Source organism: Moschus berezovskii, chromosome 25 (assembly GCF_049115385.1).
Source record: "Moschus berezovskii isolate FMDL1 chromosome 25, NW_MosBer_1.0, whole genome shotgun sequence".
NCBI classification, from domain to species: domain Eukaryota; kingdom Metazoa; phylum Chordata; class Mammalia; order Artiodactyla; family Moschidae; genus Moschus; species Moschus berezovskii.
Window position 1 is genome coordinate 22,556,347 of NC_142484.1, and position 27,823 is coordinate 22,584,169.

The 27,823-nt window shown below is 39.8% G+C and overlaps 1 protein-coding gene across 5 annotated transcripts in view; it reads right to left on the reverse strand.

The window, feature by feature from the left end:
• Positions 1 to 2,848: 2,848 nt before the first annotated feature.
• HPS5 (HPS5 biogenesis of lysosomal organelles complex 2 subunit 2) overlaps positions 2,849 to 27,823 on the reverse strand; it is a 50,271-nt gene continuing 25,296 nt past the window's right edge. For 4 of the 5 annotated variants that reach the window (XM_088832331.1, XM_055416001.2, XM_055415998.2 and 1 more), the window contains 15 exons: positions 24,914 to 25,002; positions 23,650 to 23,828; positions 22,620 to 22,778; positions 21,861 to 22,047; positions 21,074 to 21,197; positions 20,103 to 20,252; positions 18,469 to 18,546; positions 17,574 to 18,154; positions 16,197 to 16,335; positions 15,842 to 15,997; positions 14,772 to 14,891; positions 12,981 to 13,094; positions 11,197 to 11,303; positions 5,290 to 5,560; positions 2,849 to 3,754 (listed from right to left, as the gene is read on the reverse strand). In XM_088832331.1, the coding sequence (XP_088688457.1) occupies positions 3,694 to 3,754; positions 5,290 to 5,560; positions 11,197 to 11,303; positions 12,981 to 13,094; positions 14,772 to 14,891; positions 15,842 to 15,997; positions 16,197 to 16,335; positions 17,574 to 18,154; positions 18,469 to 18,546; positions 20,103 to 20,252; positions 21,074 to 21,197; positions 21,861 to 22,047; positions 22,620 to 22,778; positions 23,650 to 23,828; positions 24,914 to 25,002 (2,515 nt within the window). In that variant the 3' untranslated portion in view covers positions 2,849 to 3,693. The remainder of the gene's footprint in view (positions 3,755 to 5,289; positions 5,561 to 11,196; positions 11,304 to 12,980; positions 13,095 to 14,771; positions 14,892 to 15,841; positions 15,998 to 16,196; positions 16,336 to 17,573; positions 18,155 to 18,468; positions 18,547 to 20,102; positions 20,253 to 21,073; positions 21,198 to 21,860; positions 22,048 to 22,619; positions 22,779 to 23,649; positions 23,829 to 24,913; positions 25,003 to 27,823) is intronic. The other variant, XM_055415999.2, reaches the window with a different exon arrangement.

Genomic DNA, 27,823 nt, shown 5'->3' on the forward strand with positions numbered 1-27,823 from the left:
TTCTTAAAATAAGACAACACTGGAGTCTGCCATGTCCTTGACTCTTCCGTCTCTTCCTTTCACAAATGACTTCTCTGTAGCATGCAATACTTCCTAGTATTTTACCCATAGTAAGAGTTCTTTCCGGAGAAGGCAATGGCAAGCCACTCCAGTACTATTGCCTAGAAAATCCCATGGATGGAGGAGCCTGGTAGGCTGCAGTCCGTGGGGTCGCTAAGGGTCGGACACGACTGAGCGACTTCACTTTCACTTTTCACTTTCACACATTGGAGAAGGAAATGGCAACCCACTCCAGTGTTCTTGCCTGGAGAATCCCAGGGACGGGGGAGCCTGGTGGGCTTCCGTCTGTGGGGTCACACAGAGTCGGACACGACTGAAGTGACTTAGCAGCAAGAGTTCTTTCAAAATTAGTCAATTTTCTCTCAACCCTGCCACTGCTTTGTCAACGAAGTTTACGTAATATCTTAAATCTTTTGTTGTCATTTCGACAATATTCCCAGCATCTTCACCAGTAGATTCCATCTCAAGAAATCACTTTCTTTGCTCATCCAAAAGAAGATACTCTCTTCATCCATTAAAAGTTTTATCGTGTGATTACAGCAATTCAATCGTATCTTCAGGCTCCACCTTAAATTCTAGTTTTCTTGCTTTTTGCACCACATGTGCAATCACTTCCTCCACTGAAGTCTTGAACCCCTCAAATTCACCTATGAGGGTTGGAACCAACTTCTTCTAAATTCCTATTAATGTCAGTATGGTGACTTCTTCCCATGAATCATGAATGTTCTTAATGGCATCTAGAATGGTGAATTCTTTCCAGAAGGTTTTCAATTTACTTTGCCCAGATCCGTCAAAGGAATCATAATATATGGCAGCTATAATCTTACAAAATGTATTTCTTAAGAAATCGTATTTGCAAGTTGAACTTATTCCTTCATCCCTGGACTGCAGAATGAATGTGTTAGCAGGCATAAAAACTTTAATCTTGTTTTGTATCTCTATCTTGGGCAATCAAGTACATTGTCAGTGAGCAGTAACACCTTGAAAAGAATCTTTTTTTCTGAGTAGTAGGTCTCAACAGTGAGCTTAAAATATTCATTAAACCACACTGTAAATACTTGTGCTCTCATCCAGGTTTTGTGGTTCCACTTACAAAGCACAGGCAGGGTAGACTCAGCCTAACTCTTAAGGCCCCAGGATGTTCACCATGGTAAATAAACACTGGCTTCAATTCAGTCACTATCTGCATTAGCCCCTAATGCTGTCCTTTGAAACTCTGACACCAGGCATTGACTTTGCCTCTCTAGCTAGATGAAAAATACTAGACGGCATTCTTTTCAAATGCTATCCCATCAACAATGAAAATCTGTTATTTAGGGTAGCCACCTTCATTAACGATCTTAGATCTTCTGGACAACTTGCTGCAGCTTCTACATCAACACTTGTTGCTCCACCTTACACAAAAGTTATGAAGACAACTTCTTTCCTTAACCTTCATGGACCAACCTCTGCCAGCTTCAAATATTTCTCCTGCAGCTTCCTCATCTCTCAGCCTTGCTGTGGATTACACTCTGGCTAAAGAGAACGCTCTGGTGGTTCTGAGCTTCTATCTAGAAGACTAAAACTTTCTCCATATCAGCAACAAGGCTGTTTCACTTTTTTCTCATTCTTGTATTCATCAGAATACAAAAAGCTGCACTTTTAATTTCCATCACATACTTTTCCGTCACATTCACAATTTGGCTGTTTGATGCAACAGGCCTAGCTTTCAGCCTACTTCAGCTCTCAACATGCCTTCCTCACTTAGCTTAATCACTTCTACCTTTTGATTTAAAGTGAGAGATGTATAGCTAGTTCTTCCTTTCACGTGAATACTTAAGAGGCCGCTATAAGGTTATTAATTGGCCTATTACTGTGTGTCAGGGAATGGGAAGGCCTGAAGAAAGGAAAGAGATGGGGAATAATCGGTTGAAACAGGCAGAACACACATTTCTCGATTAAGTTCACTGCCTTACGTGGGTGCAATGACACCACAAAACATTTATAGCAGTAATGATGAAGATTACTGACACAGATCACCATGACAAATAATAGTGAAAAACTCTGTATTTTGTAAGAATCACAAAAATATGACAGGGACACAAAGTGAGGAAATGCTGTTGGAAAACTGTACTGATAGACTTACTCAATGCAGGGTTGCCACAAATCCCCGTTTTTTTAAAAAAAAGAACAGTATCTGTGAAGAACAACAAAACAAAGTGCAATAAAAAGAGGGACGCTCGTACAGTTAACAACTTGGACTTGTGACTGGCATCTTAAGTGCTGGCAGTTTTGTGGAAATGAGCCCTTAACCTGCAGAATTCAATGCCATCTCTGGATTGACTTTCTAATAAGCGGGAAGGACACTCAGCTGGTATTGGAGAATTCCTTGGTGTGGGGAAACACACAACACACGCACCCTGCCACACACTGGTGACCAAAACTGTTAGGATTTCCTAACAGGAAGGAAATTTCACTTTCACACATTGGAGAAGGAAATGGCAACCCACTCCAGTGTTCTTGCCTGGAGAATCCCAGGGACAGGGGAGCCTGGTGGGCTTCTGTCTAAGGGGTCACACAGAGTCAGACACGACTGAAGTGACTTAGCAGCGGCAGCAGCAGGAAGGAACTAACCCTCTAAACTGTTAGACAGCAATCTGTGTCTCTAGTTCTCTGGTTGTGTTATAAACGAAAAAAAAAAGAAAGAAGTGAATCACTCAATGTATCCAACATTTTGCCTATTCCATGCTGAGTTTACACCACACCTTCTTGCAAATTACATACAATGAACCTCATGTCTACATTCTAGTCAGATAACATTTTAAATCAGATTTTACATTTATTATTAATAAAACATGCTGTGTTAAGTATACAGAAGCCTGAAAATGGTAATCTAGTTCTTGGCTTAAATAATACAAGCACTTGCTGCAGTCTTTATCAATACTCAGCCTGCCTTTATTATGGCCCATAAAAAACAAATTTTAAAAGTGCATGATTCCTTTGGGCTACTTTATTTAGGAAAGACTGGAGTAAAATATCTCTAGTCATGAATTAGTTTTATATAGGTTCAGATTAGAAAATATCAAGCACTAGAAAAAAATACATTCTAAATTAGCTCATTTTAAATATGGGGCCATTTCATTTTGACATTTAATTTGAATCTTCACTGTTTCACTTACTTTATGTGTTAATTACATTCTACCAGGTCTGTCTTTGGTAATTTCTCAAGTATCCCAGAGAACATAAGAAAGGAATTCAATTTCTATCAACTACATTATATGTCTTCATGCGACCAGGTTGAGAAACTCATGACAGGAAAAGAATTCCCCCAGTCCACCAACAAGGAACAAATAATACTACTCTCCAGCATATCGGCTACACAGCTGGGGATATTCACATTCTGCTTCCTTCCAGAGCATTTCGTTTTAGCAGACAAGGACTGATTCCTTTCAAAATTCAACTTTGGTTGAAAAACACTGAGGTCACAGATAGAACCACCAATGCAGAGGTAACAGACAGGGATGAAGGTGCTCCCAAAAAGGTGCTGGGATCTCCGGTGGGGCCTTTCCTTCAAGAACAAATGTGTTCAGGAGGCTCAGGGGCACAACTCAGTCATTCTCAACATCTCGTGACACCCTGCTGCGTCTTCTTCAGCTAGGCCTGCTGAGACCAGAGAAACCGATCACATTTTTCGAGCATGCTTTGGATCAAGGCTCTGAAATCCCAAAGAAAAGAAACAAGCACATTTAGTTGTCATTGTTCATTCTTTTCAGAAGTAACAGATTCAAAAGGCTGACTGACTCTGCATCAAAAGACAAAACGAAGAGAGTGAAAAGGCATCCTATGAATATGACACCTTGTCCTACACAATAGGGGAAAATATTTGCAAATCATATATCTCAGAGGTTAATATCCACAATATGTAAAGAACTCATATGACAAAAAACAAATAATGCAATTTAAAAATGGGCAAAAAACTTGAACAGGTATTTTTCCAAAGATGACATTCAAATGGCCAACAAGCATATGAAAAGGTGTTCACCACCAGTAATCACTAGGAAAATGCAAATAAAAACCATAATGAGGTATCACCTCATGCCCGTTAGGATAGCTAACTATCAAAAGATAATAGTAATAACTAGTGTTGGTAGGGATGTGGAGTAACAGGAACCCTTGTGCATCACTGGTGGAAATGCAGAATGGTGCAGGATCCATGGAAATTAGTACAGGAGCGCTCAAACAATTAAAAACAGAAGTACCATCTGATCCCACAAGTCCACACCTGGGTACACACCCAAAAGAACTGAAAGCAAGGTCTCAAGAGAGATCTGAATCCTCACGTTCGCAGCAGCATTACTCAAAATAGCAAGAGGCAGAAGCAACCCAAGTGTCTATCAAGAGATGAATGGATAAAAAAAAAAATGTGGTTATATCCACACAATGAAATATTATTCAGTCCCAGAAAAAAGGAAACTGACAAATGCTGCAACAAGGTTAAGGACATGATGCTAAGTGAAATAAGCCAGCCACAAAAAGACACACACTATGGTCCCAGACAGAAAGAAGAACAGCGCTTGCCAGGGAGGGGGCAAAAGGAGGAGGCGGGAACCGTGGGGACAGAGTTTCAGTTTTGCAAGATGAAAAAGTTCTGGAAATTAACTGCACAATGACACGAATATACTTAACACTACTGAACCAACTACTTAAAAATAGCTGACAGTAAATTTCATGCTATCTGTATTTTACAATTTTTAAAGATAAAATTTTCTTTAAAACACTGACTGAGATGATTAGGGGGGTGTGTGTGAGTCACACAGTCACGTCTGACTCTTTGCGACCCCGTGGACTGTAGCCTGACAGGCTCCTCCGCCCATGGGATTCTCCAGGCAAGAACACTGGAGTGGATTTCCATTCCCTTCTCCAGGGGATCGTCCCGACCCAGGGATCAAACCCTGGTCTCCTGCATTGCGGGTATTAGGTATGTGGTACAAATAATATTCTTAAAGAATTGAGTATACATCATATTTGGGTACTCACATCAACCTACAAGTGTCTTGGCCACGACTATTAACAAAGTATTACTTTAGCCTCTTTCCTTAATCACCTAAACCAACAGAGGATTCTCTGTCCTCCCATCTGTGAGTGAGGTGTTGAGACTACATGATCTATATAGTCCTGTCCCCTCTGAAAATCTGTGGGATTCTATACTCCCCAGGTGCTTGTGGAGAGGGCAGGACAGACAGACATTACCTCTGCCTTTTCTCGGCAATTCTCAGGATATCGCAGGTTCTGGTAAACCTCTCTGACAACTCCAGGGTCAAACCACATTCCTGGAGCAGTGACCAGGCCCGGTCTGGGCCCATGGCCTTAGCTAACAGGAGGGCCACATTCTCCATAGTGATAGGAGAAGGTCCATCACTGAAGTTCCCATCTGGTGACTGCTGGGGGGCTGGCTTTGTGCTCGTGTTCTGCAGCAGATGCAGGAGAAGCTTCCATTCTTCCACAGTTTCTGGGATCCAACCTACTCAAACACACAGAAACAATGTGGGCTCTCAGCACGCTGCCTGCATACAGGAGAAACCATTCGGAAAAATGTTTCATACCAAAACATAAAAACATTAAAAGAACAGAATCTCACCACCCCGACACAAAGCTGTTTTCTGAATATTTGTTGAATAAATAGCTTATGACAAGGAGAGGCCATGAAATTAGCCTCTACATTCTTTCATTTGTTCACGCAGTAATAACCCGGGCACACTCCATGCCAGGCACTGAACATGAACGTGAAACAGACAGACATGATGAGTCCTGCACTGCTGTGGAGCTCATGGCCGAGTAAAGGAGAAAGAACTTAGTAAACACGTAAACAAAGCCATGCTTATAAACTGTGCTAAGTGCTTGCTATAAAGGAAAAGATCAAAGAGCCATCGGAGAGACTGGCGAGTTTTGGAGAGTTTTTTTTTTTTTTGAGGATCAGAGGAGGGCTCTATGAGAGTGACATTTAAGCAAAGAGCTGAAAGATGAGACAAGTTTACCACGTGTGTGCATGTGACCCGTGTGTGTGTGACATACATGCAGGGGCGGTGTCAGGAAGGAGGGGTGAAAGAGCGTACGTTTCTGATCAGGGAAACATGGAAGATGACACAGGAAGAAACTAGGTAGATTCAAGGAACTCAAAGGTGTTAGTGAGGACTGAGAATGAGATGACAGGGCCAGGCCAACAGGGAACAGCTTAAGAATCTAGACTTCGAGTCAAGTGTAAGGAGTTTCAAGGAGGAGAGCCACATAACCCAATTTTTGTTTAAAAGAAGCATTCTGAGCATCAGTAACTCGGTGGAGTGAAAAGCTAACTACCTTTGTCTCTGCCATTCATCCTACATCCAGTAAAACATTCACACCATCACAAAGGTGCCTGTGTCCAACACATCGAGACACTGGAGAATTCCCCACACAAACACACAACTAAAGGTGGTGAACTGGAACACACATAGGTGGCAGAACCAAGGGAACAATGGAGATGGTGCCCACAGTGCCCGGACCTCCAGTCCGAGAGAGGTTGGTAGTAGCAGGGAAGGCGGTGCATAAGACTCCAGTCACCCCCCCACCCCCCCGCAAAGCCACAGAGCCCATGAATCTTACAACACTGGGCGCAGCTACTCCTCCCTACTCCCCGCTTCCTCCACAACAGCACTGGAACCTGCCACTCAAGGGATCCTGAACAGAAGGCGCACCAGGCAGCTATGCCAGCAACACTGGCAGAAGTAAGGTATCCATGGCCCTGCAGGTACAAGAAGTGATAGTGAAGGCCACATGGCAGAGAGAGATGGTGGAGGGCACCAAGTGCTGACTTTCAAACATAGAAGCAGCTGAGAGAAGAGAAACCCAAAACGTGTGCTATGGCGCCATCTGCTGGAAAACAAAGGAAAGGCCTCTAATTTCTAACCTATTGTGTTATCAGAATCAAGCAGAGAGGGTTACTGGCTACTTTAAATGTGCCAGCAGAGGAACAATTTCATCAAACATCATGAAGAACCACAGTAACACTTCATCACAAAAGGACAATGACAATTCTCCAGTAACCAAACTTAAAGTTACAGAATATTGTGAGCTAACTGATCAGAGAATTCAAAACAGCCTTCATGAAGAAAGTCAAAGAGCTACAAAAAAAGAGTAAAACAGAAAGGCAGTTCAATGAACTCAGGAATAAAAGTGAACAGAGGGGGAAAAAATTAATGAACAGAGGAATACTTTACAAAAGAGTTTAAAACTCTAAGAAAGGAGGACTTCTTTGGTGATCCAGTGATTAAGACACGGCATTTCCAATGCAAGAGGCACAGGCTTGAACCCTAGTCAGGGAACTAAGATCCCACACGCCATGGGATGCAAGGAGGGTTGTGTCCACAAATCAATTCACATGATACACCACATGAACAAAATCAAGGACGAAAACCATATGATCATTTCAATAGATGCAGAAAAAGCATAGGACAAGATTCAATGCCCATTTATGATAAAAAAAAAATTTCAATAAAGTGGGTATAGAAGGAACATAACACAACATAAAAAGGCCATATATGACAAATCCACAACCAATATAATTTTCAATGATGAAAAACTGAAAGCTAGTCCTCTAAAATCAGGAACAAGACAAGGATGCCCACTCTCACCACTCTTACTCAACATAGTACTGGAAGTCCAGACTTCCAGCACAGCAATCAGGCAAGAAAAAGAATTGAAAGGCATCCAAGCTGGAAAGGAAGACGTGAAACTCACTATTTGTGGATGACATGATTTTATATACAGAAAACCCTGAAGACAAGAACTATTAGAACTAACAAACAAATAAAGTTGCAGGGTACAAATCAACATCCAAAAACCTGCTGCAGGGGCTTCCCTGGCGGCTCAGTGGTAAAGAATCCATCTGTCAATGAAGGAGTTGTGGGTTCGATTCCTGGGTCAGGAAGATCCCACATGCCACAGAGCAACTAAGTCTATACACCGCAACTACTGAGCCTGTGCTCCAGAGCCCGGGAGATGCAACTACTGAGCCTACTACTATTGAAGCCTGGGCACCTAGAGCCTGTGCTCCACAACAAGAGAAACCCAGAATGAGAAACCCACGCAGCAGTGAAGACCTAGCACAGCTAAAAGTAACCAAATAAAAAAATTTTTTTTAATCTTTGCACGTTAACACATTAACAATGAGCTAGCAGAAAAAGAAATTAACAATTCCATTTACAATGAAAACAAAAAGAATAAAATATTTATGAATAGGTTTAACCAAGGAGGTGAAAAACCTGTACACTGAAAACTATAAGACAAAGTTGAAAGAAACTGAAGAAGGCACAAATAAACGGAAAGATACTGCCTGCTCATGCACTGAAAGAATTAATATTGTTAAAATGTCCATATTTCCAAGCATGCTATAGCTTCAATGCAATCCTTGTTGAAATCCCAGAAAACATTTTTTCACAGAAATAAGAAAAAATTCTAAGATTTATATGTAACCATGAAAGACCCCAAATAGCCAAAATAATTCTGAATGAAAAGAACAAAGCTGGAGATATCACACGCCTTGATTTCAAACTATATTACAAAACCACAGCAATCAAAACAGCATGGTAGTGGCAGAAAAACAGATACAGAGATCAATGGAATAAAACTGAGAGCCCAGAAATAAACCCATACATGTATGGACAATTAATACAAAACAATGGAACAAGGCACATCCAACAGAGAAAGGATAGTGTCTTAAATAAATGGTGTTGGGGACATTTTTTTTGCCTCATGCAAAAAAATGAAACTAGACCACTACCTCACACCATACACAAGAACCAACTCAAAATGGATTAAAGATTTAAATAGACTCAAAACCATTAAACTAGAAGAAAACACAGACACAGCTCTCTTTGACATCAGTCTTAGCAATATCTTTCTAGATAGGTCTCCTCAAGCAAGGGAAACGAGCAAAAATAAACAAACAGGGCTACATCAAACTAAAAAGCTTCTGCACAGCAAAAGAAACCATCCATAAAATGAAGTGATGATCTACCAAATGGGAGAAGATATTTAGCATGGCAAGGGGTTAATAACCAAAAATACACAACTATGAAAAACTGGCCAAAGGTGCTAAATAGACGTTTTCCCAAAGATGACACACAGATGGCCAACAAGCACATGAAAATATGTTACGCATCACTGATTATCAGAGAAATGCAAATCAAAACCATGAGATACCACTTCACACATGTCGGAACAGCTATCATCAAAAAGTCTACAAACAGCAAATACTGGCAAGGATGCAGAGAAAAAGGAACTCTGTATACTGCTGGGAATGTAAACTGATACAGCCACTGTCAAAAACAGGAAGGTATCTCAAAAAACTGAAAACAGAACTACCATCTGATCCAGCAATCCCACTTCTAATATTTATCCAAAGAGTATGAAAACACTAACTGGAAAAGATATATGCACCCCTATGTTCACTGCAGCACTATTTATAACAGCCAAGATGTGGAATCAACCTAAACGCCCCTCAACAGATGAATGGATAAAGAAGATGTGATTCACACACAGAGATTACGGAATACTTCTCAGCCATAAGAAAAAAGAAGAAATCTTGCCACTTGTGGAACACAGATGGACCCTGAGGGTATTATGCTAAGTGAAATAAGTCAAAGATAAACACCACATGATTTCACTCATAGGTGGAATACACACACACAAAAAAAAAACAATAAATGAACAGGCCAAACAAAAACAAACATGTAGATGCAAAGAACAGAGCAGTAGTTACCGAGGGGATGGAGCCAGGGCAGGGTAAACTGGGTAAATAGGAATAAACTTGATGACAGATGGAAACTAAATTTTTAGCAGTGACCACTCTATAGATTATAAAAAAGTCAAAAACGTTGTACACATAAAACTTATATAATGTTATAAACCAATGTTACCTCAATAAAAAATTTTAATTGGAAAAAAAATTAAAAAGACCCATTCTGGCTGCTGTAACGAAATTTGGAGTTAAAGATGGGTAAGAATGGAAATCTGATGACCAACTATAAAGTTATTATAGTATCTAGACAAGTAGCTGGGACCAGAATGATGGTGGTAGAACAAAAGAAAGTAAGTACTTATGAGATATATATTGGGCAGTAAGATCAACAAGCTTTAAAGTGATAAAATGAGTTAGGAGAGAGAAATGTCAAGAAAAGACCCTCATTTAATATACCAAGGGTAAGAATAGCTATTGTTATTATTATATTAACAAAACATTAAGAGTACTTTTACCTGGGTGGCAAGAATTCTAGGTGATATTTTCAGTTATTATTGCTATAGTTGTGACATCTGAAGCTAACCCTTGCCAGTCACCTGGTTTCTTTGCTCGGTTCTGACTTTCCTTCTTCTATACCAACAGCACTGAAAAAGCCAGTAGGTCACATTGCTACAAGAAGGATCCTGATGTCATGCTGTGGGTATCTCTGCATTGAGATGAATAAAGCAACACTACAAATCAGACCAAGACCACCGTTCTTGAGTGTAGGATAAACTCTCAGACTTCAGTGCGTCAAAATCCTGGCCTCCTGTCATTTTATCTGTACTGAATTGATAAAAATTGAAAAAAAGTACCTAAATACTTGTAAAGGCTTAGGAAAATCTGACTGCTACTCTAAGTTCATCTTACTGATCTCTAACTTTGGGCTGTGTAAAAAGGCAACATGATGCAGAGAAAAAAACCTGAGCACGAGTTTGAGAGATGGTTGGACCTGACCTGAACACCAGTTCCAGCATTAACCAGTTGTATGACTGTGGGGAAACTAACTGTCCTTTTTCTGGGCCTCAACTACAGCTTTGTGAAATAGAAGTAATAGTAACTATCCCACAGGTTTGTTATTTCATTTAAACTAGATGGAAAAGCATCTAGTAGAATGCCTCACACATTAGGCACTCATGAAACAGAAAAGTTGCCTGCAGTTTATTTCTAGTTACAATTTCACGATATACCAAGTAGTAAGGATCAAAAAAACTCCACAAATTTGACAAGTAGCTAGAATAAAGAATATGATCGTTGAAATGTTTACCACATGTCTTTACTGGAAAGTCTGCAGTGACTTCTAAAATACCATAAGCAAGAGTAACCAATTGGACTTTACACACCATTGTCCCCATCCATCAGGCCCATATCATTCAGATACACAATGTTGGTGAAGGCCTCTCTTCTTCTCTCCAGCTCCAAGCAGAGAATAAGATATCCAGGCCAGAAACTTTAAAGAGACCAAAGTTGGTGAGAAGATCAAAAGGCAGTGAATTTACATGGCATTGTGCTGTCCAACACAGTAGTATTAGCCACGTGTGGCTATTTACATTTATTTATCTTGGGCTGTGCCATGAGGCATGTGGGATCTTAGTTTCCCAACTAGTGATGGTTCCCACGCCCCCTGCACCTTGGAAGCACAGAGTACCATCCACTGGACTGCCAGGGAAGTCCCTATTTACACTTAAATTTAAAAACCAGTTCTTCAGTTGACCAATACATATTTCAAGGATTTAATAGCCACGTGTGACTAGTGACTACCATACTGGACAGCATGATAAAATATTTTTAGAATAATTTCATTCCCTCAGAAACTAGAGCACTTATGAAAAAACAAAAATTAAAGTTAGTGATAAATACTAATTCCCTGCTGGCTCAGACAGTAAAGAATCTCCCTGCAGTGCAGGAGACCTGGGTTTAATCCCTGGGTTGGGAAGAACCCCCAAGGGAGAAAATGGCAACCCATTCCAGTATTATTGCCTGGGAAATCGCATAGACAGAGGAGCCTGGCGGGCTATGGTTTACAGGGTCACAAACGGTCACAACTGAGCGATTAAGCAGGCACCCAAGACCAAGCCCCAACTATGAGACTTTTAAGTTCATATACTTTATAAACTTTAAGGTTTACTACAAAACAATCATATTTCCTCCCCAAACATGCAAACTTTGGCAGTTCTCCTTGACTCGCCCCTTCCCTCATTTCCTATACCCAGTACCTACAGCTCCCACTGTTTTCCTTTGAAATGTCCCACTGGCTGTGCTCTTTCTGTTGCCCTGGAATCAATTCAGTCAAACCTGAATTACTGCACCAAGTTCCTAGTTGGCCTTTATTTCTTGTCTCCAATCCTTCTCACGTATGAAACCAGAAAGCTTCATTTGTCGTGCCATTTTTGTACCAAAACGTTTAAAAGGGTCTCCGCTGATCATAATTTCTTTTAACCACCTTTCAAGGTCCTGTATGATCTCATGACCCACCACCTGGCCAGTCTCACTCCTCATTACCAAGTGCCTATTACTTTATGAACTATGCACCGAGGGAAAAGGAAGACTGCATGTCCCTGTCTCCAAAAGACTAATCCAAAGGTAATATGAGATAACACCTTTGGGCTATAAATAACTGACTAAGACATGATACAGACAAAAAGCCATGTCAGTTTTCATGGCCTTGATCTTGCTGTTTGTCTCTGCTGACCTGCCCTCTACCTGGCTCATTTTTAAATACAAACCCTCCCCATTCTTAGGGCTTACCTCCAAGTCTCACCTCCTCCCTGAGTCCTTCACCAGAAGTTCTACTGAGCCCATTCTGATCTCTCCCTTCCCAGAAACTGTATCAATTACAACTTGTATCACACAGCCTGGTACTTAATTAAATACGCCTGAGAACTGGAGTGATCAACTAAGCAGAAGGGGGAGAGAGGGACAAGCAAGGACCAGTCTCATGTACACACAAAATAAAACATGCTCAAAACTTAAAACAAAAAAAGATGCTTATTATCACTTAAAACAAAAAAGCACTTTAGCCAAAAGAAAAAAAGACAAAGCATATACCTTCAGTCCCTTAACTACAAAGTTATTAACTAAAATGACTCTAACCTTAACTTCAGCTTCTAGGAAAATTCTCACTTACCCGTGAGATCTACAGATGTCAATCATTTTCTCTTTTGTTGTAAAATCTGCAGGAAGTTTAATTAGAAGAAGGATAAGCTGACTGTAACCCCAGCAAAACAAGTGGGAATGAGGCCTGAGAATTGAAAAAATTATCACTAAATTAGATAGAAAATAAACTCTACAAAAATGCTTATTCGTCAGCTAATAGGTAAGAATAGAGTTTAATTATATTTTTTCCATCATTATATTTTTCAAACATTTCTACTTGGCTTTCAAAACATTAAAATCGCTGTCTTTCCTATGACAAATACCTGTTTATTTTTTTAAATTATACATTTTAGAAATCAAAAGAAAATTCAAAATTCTATCATTCACAGATAGCCATTTTATATCTTTTCAGACCTTTTTTCTAGGCATGTAGGAGAGGCATTTTGGGAACTTTTAAAAAGTTTCTTTAGGAAGAAAACATAAGGAATATATCTAATATATTACAAGCATCAATATGTATTTTTTATGAATTGTGGGTTATTTAAATATCTTATTCAAGACTCTATATTGTATTTGGTTACACTGAACAGCTTCAGCTGCATGAAACAAATTCTGATAAGTTCTCTTTTCATTTTTGTTCTGTTACAAATGTTTTTTAATTTTCCTTCTTACAGATTCTTAGATACACCCATCATTCCAAAGTGGACATTTAATTTCCAAATACATGCAGTTTTTAAAGTATCCTTGATATTAATTTCTCATTTTCATATTAATTTCTCATTAAATGCTTCTCCTCTGCAACCACCATCTATGTCTTTTCTGTCTTTTAACTTCATTAAGGCTTTCAATGGCTGAGTCAAAAATCTCTCTCGATAAATGTCACACTGCACTTGAAAATACATGGGTTATTTTCAAATATCTTTTAAGGCTTTCAATGGCTGAGTCAAAAATCTCTCTCGATAAATGTCACACTGCACTTGAAAATACATGGGTTATTTTCAAATATCTTTTGATACTGCTTTCTAACATAATTTCACAGTGATAAGAGAACAGACTCTCTGATTTCAATACCTTTAGACCATGAAATTTTTGCACCTTGTTTTATGTCCCTGGATATGGTCCAATGTCTCCTGGTTTATAATCTTTGGGAACTTGAATAGAATTTGTACCCTGCTGCTGTGTGAAAATTGTATAAATCTTAACTATGTTGAATTGGTTCATAGCGCTTTTCAGGTCTACTAAATCCTTCTACTTTTCTATTCATTCTATTAATTATTCCAAGTTTGATATTGAAACTCCAACTAAAAAATAATTGTAACACACAGTGGAACTATATGTAACTTTGTTCTGTATTTTCCAAGTCTCCAATAAAGATATTATCTTACTTTCACAATTTAAAAAAGAAAAAAGAAAAAAAAAATTCCTAGATTATGTATTGTCTAGAAATCCCTTGGCAAATTTCTAGGAAGAAAACACACAAACAAATACACACACACTCTTCCCTCTAACAGAAGTTTTATCACCAAGAGTTCTTAATGTTGGTCCATGAAAGAGTTTCAGAGGCCAAGTTTAATTCTCTGAAATTACGTGCAAAATTCTCCATGAACGTGTATTTTTCTGACAGGAATCATCAGATTCTCAAAGGGTCTGTGATTCAAAACAAATGTTCAGAATTACTAGACAGTACACTCAATCTGATTACTAACATGACTTGGGTAACTCTCTTCCATAGCTATTCCTAAAGTAAGCCCAGAATGCTCTATGTGAACAAACCAGTTCCATTCTAAAGGAGCAGCCAAGCTTAGAAATGACTCCTTTATACCTGGGGTTTCCTTCATCATCCATAGTGGTGGTGCTTGGGGGAGCATCATGGGACACAGCTAACAGCAGCCAATCCAACCTTAAAGACTCTGGTTGTAGAAGGGACTCAAGGAAGGATGGCCTAAGAGAAAGTTGTAGAGAAAAATCAACAATATTCATGTTGAGAAAGGAAAGATAAAATGTGCAGATGTGAAGAAAATGTTATTAAGGGATCAATATAGTGGATGAAACAACTTGAAAAACCTTTTGCTACAAAACGGATAGAAACACTGGTGAAAATCTGATAGCCTTTTAAATGAACAGTTGAGCTTCAAGATAATAAGGAAAACACCAAAGAGCCGAAAGAAAGAAAGAAATACTAGTATATCAAATGTGAACCAATCAAAAAGGGGAGAGGGGAAGGTGCCATTCTCAATAATCTAGGGACATGTGTGTTTACTGCCACAGAGGGACAGGAAAAGAGGGCTCAGCCCAAAGAGGCTGAGAGGGCTGGAACTGAGAGCCACCCACAGAAACCTGGGATATCATCACAAAAAGGCAGCAGAAAATCCACTCACTGGCAGGGAAAACAAGGAAGTTTATCAGTCTGAGCGTAGGCCCTGAAGCAGGAGTTTAATTTCACACTGTTGATCTGAGACTCAGAGGGAGAGGGGCAGGACAGAGAAGTGCGGTTACATGCACATTTGTGACGTGTACCGTGATTTGTGAAAGAGTGGTACATGACTGCCAAAACCCTCCTCTTCTACAGCAGGTACCTCAATTCTGTGGCAGTTCATAGTAAAAATGTTTGAACTGATTATATGAGAGAAACAATGCTCTACCAAGAGAAAGTGAAAGTGAAAGTCAGTCAGTCCTGTCTGACTCTGCGAACCCATGGACTATCCAGTCCATGGAATTCTCCAGGCCAGAATGCTGGAGTGGGTAGCTGTTCCCTTCTCCAGGGGATCTTCCCAACCCAGGGATCAAACCCAGGTCTCCCAAATTGCAGGCAGATTCTTTACCAGCTGAGCCACAAAGGAAAGGAAAGTCTTTATAAAAAAAGAGAGTCTGCAAATATTCTTTCCTTCTCACCGTTGATCTTCGGGCCTTGATTTCATCAGACTGTCTAAATAGGCCAAAAACTGAACAGGATTATGATGACAAAGTTGCATGACATCTGAAGGCAAAATGGATGGGTAAAACCTGATTAAGGATCGAAGGGCTGATTCTCCAAATTTCTCATACAATCTGCATTTAAAAACAAAACATGTTAGTCTCCAACTTCAGTAAAATAATATAACTTGGTTACATTATCTACATATTTATTAGAAATGAAAATAAATATACTAACAAGCTGCTCAACGTGTGATAGAGGAAAACTTTAGAGACTAAGGCCAAGAAAATGCCTGGGCTTTAATGCATATGAACGATATACAGGACCACTCACCGGGTAGCATATGCAATCAACAAAGGACTGTCAAAAGGAACCGAGTCCTCCAGTAACTTTAATCTTGTTGGAAGGTCTCCTTCTTCCATCTTCATATGTGTAGGGCTGGAACTCACCATTTCTAAAAGGCAAAGCACACCTTTTTCCCTTCATCTCATAGCTGAAAAAACTTAATTCACGAACACATTAATCTACAATCACTAGTCATCTACCTACTGTGTGCAAGTCCCAACAACATTTGTAAAGCATCACAGAAGAGAAAAAAAAGATGAGAGAGACAATCTCTGCTTTAAAGAACCTTAAAATCAAACTGGGAGACAAAGCATATTCAATTAGACAAAGGAACAGATAACCAATATGTAAGTGACTATTACTACTGAAAAAGCCTTCTTTTTATATGTTATCCATATTACATATATAAGCTATTATATATACTATATATATATATATTATATATACATAGTACATGCTGCTTTTGCTGCTGCTAAGTCACTTCATTTGTGTCCGACTCTGTGTGACCCCATAGACGGAAGCCCACCAGGCTCCCCCGTCCCTGGGATTCTCCAGGCAAGAACACTGGAGTGGGTTGCCATTTCCTTCTCCAATGTGTGAAAGTGAAAAGTGAAAGTGAAGTCGCTCAGTCGGGCCCGACCCATAGCAACCCCACGGATTGCAGCCTACCAGGCTCCTCCATCCATGGGATTTTTGTACCATTAATGCCAAATTCCTTAATTTTTTTCCTAGAACTGGTATCCCTAATCCATCTTTTGGAACGTCTGTCCTGGGTGGATATAGTAGCAAGAAATAAACTATTCTATCTGCATTACGATGAAGTATCACAGCACTTGAGCCTACTCAGTTATTATGATCTCTCTGTGCCTTACTTTCCTCACCTACTAAAGAGAATGCCACCATCCACTCCAAGTGTCGGAAGGAGGAAATGAAACGATGCCAGAAAAGGGTACAGCATTAATAACCAGCACATGTAAGTATTTAATAAACAAGACATAAGATCTACCAGTAAGTCACGTTAGGGATTTTCTGGTTTTCACATATCAGCATTTATGAAATTTTGCTTAAATCCAACTTCTCCAACACTGCTATATCATTTTCTCAATGACTGAGAGAAAAATAAAACCAATTTCTTATAATAGCTGCAAGAACTATTAAAAATTAAATTGAGTTGTGGATAAATTTCTTAAAAAAGGGAACAATCTCAAGAGAAAACAAATTTAAATTGAGTAGAAAACTAAATGGATGGTTGACCGGATCAGAGATGATTTTCTACTTAAATATTTTTCTTTAAACTTAAAAATGTCAACATGCTATTGACCTCTATACAAATTTTTATCTTTAGTAAGGCAATCTGATTATTACCTTTCAATCCTTCAATAAAAGTATCCCAAACACAAGGACTTTTAGGGTAACTCAGCTTGATGCTCTCCTTTGCTCTTTTCAAATCCAGAAGAAAAAAGTACTTCTTCAGGAACTGACAAGTCAGCATTTCAAGAGGGTACTGCTGCAAAGTGTGGTCGCCATGTCCACTGGCACTTCTGATCTCAGAATTCAATACACTCAGTTCCAAACACAATGTTGTCAATTCAGCAAGATCCTTCTGAAGACCGTGTGCTATACTCCAAGGAGAACATACTTGAAAAATGTCATCATCCAAGGGCTCCCTCAGACTATTTACAGATTCACATGCTGTTTGATCAATCGTTTCTTCATTGCCTAAAGAATCCCTTTCTTCTTTTTCATATTCTTCATCTAATAGTCCCTTTTTTGACTCATCAAGCAATAGCACATCCTGGTTTGATTCCACAGATGAGCTGCCAGTATCTGAAATGCCTGAAAAGTCCTTCATGGCAAATGTCTTTTCTAACTGTGAAAGCCACTCCCGTAAAACCATTCTCAGGGACTTCGGTTCAAACAAAACCAGTGGGTCCTGTAGCTTGGTCCTATACAAGACAGACAAGTATGAAACTTATGTTTTATGTGGTTTTTCAAAAACAAATTGTTTCATGTTAAATAAGCCTAACAGAGACAACATTACTTATCTGAATAAATGTTACTTTTCAATATTTTTTTTTTCAACTCTTTAAATAAAAATGATCTTAGTATAAAGACAATGCAGAGAACATTAACTTAGTACTAATTCTTGAATAACAATGTCCAGTGAAGCTACCTCTGCCCCAGACTGTCTCAGGACCATTACCTATGATCTCAAAAAGTCATTCTCACTTACTATAAAACTTCATTCACAAATACTCACATTGCTTCTGCTGTTGCCATTTTGAGCTCTTGGAACTTGTCCTCTTCTGGAGGGTGACTAGTTGTTTCTTCTTTTCCTCTAGAAAAGAATGAAAAAAGTTACAGGGGATTAGAACTTCCTTGGATAAATACTTCTAAGTGCTCACTAAATGGTAGCTATTGTACTTAATGTTACACGAAGCAAACAGACAAGTATAAAAAAAAAAAATGGTCCATGGTTTCAAGATGAGTAAGCTCAAGTCAGAAAGAAAGGCATAAAAAAAAAAAAAAAAACTATTACAGATGAGAACAAAATAAATGCTAAAGTGCAGAATAAGCACTGTGATCTGGGCACAAAAAAGGAGTAATTACTCTGACTAGGCAATCAAGAAGGCTTTCCAGGTGGGGCTAGTGGTAAAGAACCTGCCTGCCACTGCAGAAGACGTAAGAGACACGGGTTCAATCCCTGGGTCAGGAAGATCCCCTGGAGAAGGGCATGCAACCCACTCCAGTATTCTTGCCTAGAGAAACCCATGGACAGAGGATCCTGGCAGGCTACAGCCCATGGGGTCACAAAGAGTCAGACACAACTGAGCAACTTAGCACACAGGCAATCAAGAGAAGCTTCCGTGAGGAGGTAGTATTTGCCTTAGGAAACAAGGGGAGAAAATATTGCAGGTGGGAGAAATGGTATGAAGAAAAGCAGTGAGGTGTCCACACCCAGTTCTCTGACAGGACTAGAATTTCAAGTGCCTAGAAGGATGTGGCTAGAAATGAGGCTGGAAAGGTGGGCTCAGGTCAGACTGAGGGCTACCTTAAACACAAATGCCACAGCACTATCTGTACTTTTGTCCAATATTTATATATATAGTTTCATAACTAAGTTACTCTAAGGGTAACACCCTTTTATCTCATCTGTCTGTCCAACACACACTGGCTCCATGGGTCTATCTCAGTTCCTGGTGATGCTGAGCTCGTGTACTTCCAATGCCCAGATCACCTGAACTATGAGAAAAGGCAGAGAAAAGATAAGATACACTGTGCCAGTCCAAGAGCTCTGCTGCAACTCTACAACACAAGGACTATGCCACCAGCATATCATTGGAAGATACATGACAACATCGATGCCAAAGCTCTCGTCTTACAGGCCAGAGAGCATTACTCACCAGCACCACTGTGCTAGTCAGAAGCAGAATCGAACAAGGCCTAGATCCTTGGTCATCCTATTCTAATACTCCTTTGTTAACACCCTAGACATTTGAAGAGATTTGGAGGTGAGGGAAGTTGTTCAGGGGAAAGATAGAAGAGGCGCTCAATTAAAATTCTGTCTTGGGAATTCTTTCCTAGCGGTCCAGTGGTTAGACCTCTGTGCTTCCACTGCAGGGGACATGGGTTTGATATCTGATCAAGGAACTTAAGATCCTGCATGCTGCACAGCACAGCCACAAAAAAAAAATCTGTCTCAACAGACTTGCTATTGGTTGATGTAATTTTGCAATACTTACTCTGCAGTATTTACAATTTTTATAAGCTACACAATCTACAATGAAGAGAGTTATTGTATTCCTTCTTCTTTAAAAAATGTAGTTTTTGGTTCTCTTCAAATTGACAACCGTGTCCTCTAGAATTTACACAGACTTCTCGGCAACAGCTTACTCAGTGTCCTCCTCCTTTGGGCAAGTGACTGGACTCACATCCTCTTCACAGGACTGCTCATCACCCCTAGGTTCTTGTCTCACTTTCAGATCAGGGCTTGTATGAAGGGTGCCAATCTTCTCAGTAGTTTTACGCACAAAGCTGGAAACACTGGAGGTCAAATACCAATAAACTAACATGAAAAAGGTCTCATTACTGCCAAGAATGAAAATTTCAGTACACGAGTTCTCTATGTTCCTATTAGTCTCTGAAGGGAGCTGGGACTTACTAACAAGACTCTGTTTATTGCAACCTCCCTAATCAAACTACGTATTTCACATAAGGCCCACATAAATTTTATAATATAAAAAGGATGCACATCATTTACTACTTTGCTTCAGCCCTAAAGAAAAGGTCTTTAATTCCAGCTGTGCCTGCAATGTTTCTGCATGTGATCATCCTAGCCATAGAATTTCTTCATGAAACTCAGCTGCTAACTTGTCACATTTATCCTTCTTGGAAAGCAAATATGTATCCAGTAGAACTCAGATTAGCAGCCCTGGCACAAAGTCTTCTCTTTCATGGTCAATCCCAGGCCCACAGAGTAGTTAGATTTCTGAGGAATCTCCAACCATAAGCCCAAACTGAAAAATGATTAAGAAAGACTAATGCTATGTGGAAACTTTTCCTATCAGGGATGAGGGGAAAAACAGATTTTTAAACTTTTGCTCAGTCCGGGGGGGACGATGAGGGTGGGAAACACATTTGTAACAACTCAAATTATCCAGCTACTCAAACAATCTTGAGGGTAGTTAAATTCCCCAAAATTGAAATGAGAAAACAACTTCATACAATAGGCTATATGAGGAATAACCTAGTGACTTCCTTTTAAGTCATTTAAAATGTCTTTCTATTCTCAGCACAGACATGCCTAATATGACAACAGAAGTAAAACCAGAAATGGGATTAAATGACAAGACTAATGAGTTTACCTTTCCTTGACAGCCTGAAGAGACACAAGAGGAGACGGAGAACGAAATGATAATGGAATGCCGAAGGGGAGAAAGGTTTCACTTTTATCCGTCTCAGACGTCACTGATGCGTGAGAAGCGTTGTCTGGATGAATGGAATCAGGGAAAAGAAACAAAATCTAATCACATGAAGAGTTTTTTAACCTTTAAAGAAATTCTGAAATGAATAAACCAAAGGAAATAAAAGAGTCAATACCAAAATCACAACTGACCCAAATACAAATGCGTGGAACACAGGTTTACAAGATGCCCAAGATGGTCCACAAATAAAACACTTAGACAGGTACCTTAGTTTTTCCTACTAACCCTGAATCCCCATAGTCATAAAGGAAGTTTAGAGTCTCTATTAATCTCTTCTCAAGAGTGCGGCCACAGGAATACTTGAACATCGAAAAGTGAAGGCAATGACCCCCAAAACTGTAGTAATTTTTCATTCCTAATGAAAAATAATTCGGTTAGTCAGGATAAAATTGTTCCACTCTTGTGGTTAATGACTTCCTCTCTTAACCTTTCCCGCAATTTAATACAAGATCAAAATTAGAAACTTTACCAAATTTGCTTAAACATGAGAGGGGAAAATTCCAACTAAACATAAACCCATCCCTCTAATGGTGAAGAGATCAGTAAGTCTGGATGGAAACTCTATCAACTTAATAATAATTATTAACATCTTGTAGAGGCAAAAAAGAAGCCAAAGAAAATAACTGCTTCACATCAGCAATCAATAAAAACACTTTCCTTTCCTCACCTTCACTTCCCTGGGAGCCACAGCAATGATCTGGTTGGTCCTCTTCTTGATGTGAGGCGAACTCTTTAAGTCTCTCATCTTCTGACAGCGTTTGGCTGTGAAGGGAACAAGAGTCTTCATCTGACTGACTGCCTCTTCTACTATTAATGATACGATAAATACCAGAGTCCAGGATGCTGAAACTTTCCTAAAAATAATTAGAGAAAAATTAAAATGTTTATAACACGATATAGCTCTTTCACGGAAAATATCAACACTAAAAGAAGTCATTAATGACAATTACGGTTTATTAGAACAAAACGGTGAGCAAGGGCTCGGTGCCTGGCAGCCAGGTCCCTCTCACGTGCCTGCAGCATCATGCGACCACATTTCTCTAGCCGGTCTCCACAAAGCCTGGCAGCGAGAATGAGGATTAAACGAGACAATCCTGAGCTGCCCTGAGAATCAAGCTAACATGAAGCATCTGAAACCACATACTAGGGGCAATTTAACTTGTACTGGAGGCTACATAACGTACACTTTCAAACAAGACGTAATAAACAATGACAAAACAAAATGCATCTCTAAGACACACATAAAGAAGTGCTTCAGAGAGCTGTCCAAGAGCTGAAAGAAAGCCCCCTCTTGACCCCCGCTGCCTCCCCTCCAGTAGAAACAGTAGAAGGAAGCTGAGTTTCGGAATCCTGGAAGTAAGTCAGGACAACCTAACGGAGAACATCTCACTGTGCAGCAAAACCTTTGAAAAGTGCGAATACCTACATGTGATGAAATGGAGCTTCTTCTACTGCTACAGGCTGAATCCAAAGGTTCCAATTTTAAGATCAACTCTTCCAGTTGGGAAATTAGATCACCATAGGTTGTTAAGTCCAGCTGAGATTTCAAGTGTTCCAATTTATCTACAGTTAAAGTTTTTCTTCCCTAATAAAAACGACAAGTAGAAACCCAATAGGAGAGCTTTCCATTTGTAACTAATTCCATATTCAAATTGCCAATACATTGACAGAGGTCTAACATAGAACATAAAACCTCAAAGGGGCTTTAAAGGGGCTTTAAAAGCTAGTAAAAGAGTTAATGAGAATTTTCTGAGGAATGAAGCATTGAATTAAGAGCTCCTGCACACACAATAATTTCACTTAAAACAAGACCTGAAACTAAAATAAATTTGTGGGTAAACTTTATTTTGGGGCTTCCCTGGTGGCACAGATAGTGAAGAATCTGCCTGTAATGTGGAAGACCCCGGTTTGATCCCTGGATCGGGAAGATCCCCTGGAGAAGGGAATGACTACCCACTCCAGTATTCTTGCCTGGAGAATTCCATGGACAGAGGAGCCTGGAGAACTACAGTCCGTAGGGTCACAAAGAGTAGGACATGACTAAGTGACTAACACACACACGTACAGTTTTTCTCACCCCCACTCCCCACTCCAGACTTACAAATCATGCTTCCTTTGGGGATTTATTACTGCTTAATCTGCAAGCTAATGTGCTGTTCACAGTTGCTCAGCTGTGTCCAGCTCTTTGCGACCCTATGGACCGTAGCCCACCAGGCTCCTCTGTCCATGGGATTTTCCAGGCAAGAATACTGGAGTGGGTTGCCATGCCCTCCTCCAGGGGCTCTTCCCAACCCAGGGGTCAAACTCACGTCTCCTGCATTGGCAGACGGATTCTTTACCCCTCAGCCACCTGTGAAGCCCCCTGCAGACTAATAAACACAAGCAACTGTGTAGCATAATCCCGCAAGCCAGAATGATCTTAACAACCCAGATGAACATGTAAGCTCTCTACTCACTCTGCTGGCAATGACAGAATTTTGGAAAAGACAGCAAGTACGAGCAGCCAGGTTCCACAGGCCTCTCCTCATCAGACGTTCCACACAGCGCTCCACAGACAACAGGGAGAGATGTGAGACCTTCCCATTCAGGTGCAGACAGAACAGCTCATTCTTGCAAACAGCCACGTCCTGAATATCTACAAAAACCACAGAGGTGAACACACAGGATGCTAACCAAATATTTCTTTTCCATTTTTGTGATGGACAAAATTACCTTAATAAATTCATTTTATACAGTTTGGTTTGATCAAATTTCATCTCCATTTTTATATTTTCATTTCAATGAGAAAATCACATTTTAGATACTATTCTAAAAAGATCAAGAATAAGAGGAACACCTGTCTGATCTAAAACCTAATATTTAAAAATGCTTTTTGTAAAAAACAAGGGCACTTTAAAAGAGGGCACTTTTGAGACCAGACTACCACATTTCTGAGAGTAACAAATCTGATGTCAAAGAACAGACTTTAACACATATGTAAATCAACAAACTGTTCCTAAAAAAATACCTGTCTTGGCAGAACATCATGAAAGAATCTAAAACACTAGTTTTCACAGGAGACCCTCAGGAAACTTATTCACAAGAAATCAACGTTGATCAGACCATGAGATAATGGTTCCTTTATCTTTTTTATGTTTTTACAAAGTACAAAATGACTGGTAAGTCAAGATACAATCTCTGGGCAATCATACTAAAAATGCTAGATTTCCTCCATTTCTGGTTTAAACCGGAAGAATACAGAGATTGATAGTCTTCGCCTCAGCCACATAAAACAGCTATTGTTCCGACAGGACTTTTCAAATTCCCCCCTCCCTTCCCCCCCCTGTTTTTTGCACACGAAGAGTGTTTATTAACTTAGGGATTCACCAATATGTCAACTTCAATTATTAAGCCACAAAACAGAAGTTAAAGCAAGATTTTTAACAGAGATAAAAATTAAGGGTAAGTAGAAGGGGAAAATTAACCCATTCAATCCTTAGCAGTGGTTGCTAACACTTAAGAATAAATGAAAATTTTATTTAAAATAACTAACTATAAACTCACAAATGTATACTTGGGAAGTACCTTATAATGGAATATACCTATGATGTTAATCTTTAAAAGAAATGTCACCTCTTTCTACTTTCTTCTTCTTACACTGCAGAAGAATCCTCCTACAATAATTAAATCTTTCACAAGCATGCAATCAAAAATTACATAAGAAAAAAAAAACATAATTACCTTTGACTTCACTCCAAAGAAGAACTTGAACATTCTGAGGAATGAAAATATAAATTCCTCTTTCTGTCCAAGTCAGCACACAATGCTCACTGCAAGAAAACATGGAAGAAGTCAAGAGAATTCTAGTTTTCTCAGAATCAGAAGTTTATGATATAATTCCCTGAGTTCAGACCCTCACATTAGCTATTAAAGCAAGATCCGCCTATACACAGAAAACCCAATAGCTAATTCAGCTAATCATGTCCTATCACATCTTTTTTGTCTGTGACAAGAGCCCACTGAAAGAGAACATAACATGATGCCAAAATGGGGAAAATTCAGATACACTACATTTGCAAGGAGATCCAATCAGTCCATTATAAAGGAGCTCAATCCTGGGTGTTCAATGGAAGGACTGATGCTAAAGCTGAAACTCCAATACTTTGGCCACCTCATGCAAAGAGCTAACTCACTGGAAAAGACTCTGATGCTGGGAGGGATTGGGGGCGGGAGGAGACGGGGACGACAGAGAATGAGATGGCTCGATAGCATCACCGACTCAATGGACATGAGTTTGAGTGAACTCCAGGAGTTGGTGATGGACAGGAAGGCCTGGCGTGCTGTGATTCATGGGGTCGCAAAGGTCAGACACAACTGAGCAACTGAACTGAACTGAAATACCTCCTGCAAAAATAAAAGGCTGATGTCTTACCTGATGTTTGTTAAAATAGCTAAACCTCCCATATCTGGTTTGACAGGGGCCCATTTCAAACAAAGACTAAACATTTTACCATTGCTCACTGCTCTGGTGAGCTACTTTTAGGGAGGGAAATACTTTGATGTCCTTAGTTTTATGTGGGCAGTAAAAGGTTGAAAACTCCCAGTCAACTCTGGGAGGTTTTTTTGGTTTGTTTGTTTTTATTAAAGGCTATACCTGTATTATCTAACCTTGCAGCAACTCATCAAGATAGAAGCATTATTCCTATTTTGTAAAAAAGAAAAACTGAAGCCCAGAGAGATAAATAATATGTCAAAGGCCATTCAACATGTATATACAAGAGTCCAAATTTATCCCAAGGAGTCTAGGTCCAAAATCTGGACTTTTTTCTCCACACCTCATAGAATCAACTTCTACCCTCACTGACCCACCATTATCTGGAATCCTGAACATTCCACTTAACTATAGTCTTGAAAGGTCACAGATTTTCTAGCTGCCAGACCCAATAATCTCCTTCTTCATTTTCCTTATGGAGCCCCAAGCAGTGGCCAACCCTGCATAGTGTTCCTTCCTTCCTGAAGCTCACCTTCCTAGACTCTGGACACTGCTTCTTCATCCACCTCCCTTTCCAGTCCTCTGGCACTCTGCATCTTGGCTCATTTCCTTCTATACTCCTTTACTCATATATCTCGTTTACTCTCCCCAGGCTGCTATTGCTTTTTTATACACCACTGGTAATCCCTACTTCTTGCTCCTGGTCAGAGTGTTCTCCATATATAGCGTTCTCATCCTAACCACCTCTCAAGGATTAGCAGCAGCTTTACTCCCCTTTGAAATCCTCCCCAACAGCCCTCAGCCATCGCTCACAACTCTTGATTGCTGTTAAACATTTTCTAGAAATAAACTATATCTCTCCAAAAATTATGATCTTGAGAACAGGGACTTTTTATTTAATTTAGGCCTCCAAGTGCACTACAAATGGTAGGTACGAGGTGGTTACAAAACCAAGAGTGATATTTAACAGGAACTGGGTCATCACACAAATATTAAACATTTTGCCAATATAAGATCAGATCACTGTCCCTACAGAAAAGTAACCTTTGTCACAAAAAAGAAAGAAATCGTCAGTACCATAGTTAAAACTAAAATTGGAAGGTTGCCTTTAGGAGCCAGAGGGGAAAAAAAATCAGACCAGAAGATCCTTGATACAGAGATACAGGATCACGTTTTTGATACTGAACTTCATACTCAGCTTGGAAAAATGCCGTAAAAATAGGTATGGGCTGGGGCAGGGGAGGGGGACTTACATAAGAGCTGAGACTTTGTAATTTACACAGCCTTCATCCCCTTATAATAAACAGAAAGGGACACAAGCCTTACATTGTTTAAAAAGTTAAAGAAGGGAGCGATTTCCCTGGTGGTCCTGAGGCTTAGACTCCAGCTCCCAATGCAGGGGCCCCAGGTTCAATCCCTGGTCAGGGAGCCAGATCCCACATGCACAACTAAGAATTCACATGGTGCAACGAAAGCGCCTGCAATGCAGATCAAAGAGCCTGCCTGCCACAACTGAGACCCAGCAGGAAAAGTAAACAAATTTTTTTTTTTAAGTTAAAAACAGGAAGGTGAATTCAGTGTACTCAAAAGGAAATTAAGTATACAAATTTGATTCCTTGTGGGATTTCCTCGTGGGATTAGTGGGTACAACAGTGAAAGTTATCATGACACAAATGGGGGGAAAAAAGTAACAAGAAGTCCTCTTACTGATTTTTTTATTTAGTCATTATTTGAGAACTTTCTATGTGCCCTGCTGGGATGGATATGCACAGTACAGTGAGAAAGGACGGTGGTGGAGGAACGAGCAGAAGTGACAACAGTGCAAGGGAGCCAGTGTCTGATGTAAGCCACTGGAGGAGTCAGGAAAGGCTTCCAAGTGGCACTAATTATTACTTAAGCTGAGAAATAGGCAGAGCCAGATCATGCAGGGCTTTGCTAGCTAGGCAGGAACTCTAACGGGAGCTTTAAATAGCTTAACTCAAAAAACTAACACTGCCAAGGAAAACCAAGCAGACTGCAGCCTGACCATTAAAAAACACACTCTCAGGTAAGGGGCTTGCCTATACCCCACATATCACACACAGTCAACAAAGGTTTAAGTGTCTATGATGTGCCAGGCATTATGCCAAACACTGAAAAAAACACAGTGAACAAAACAG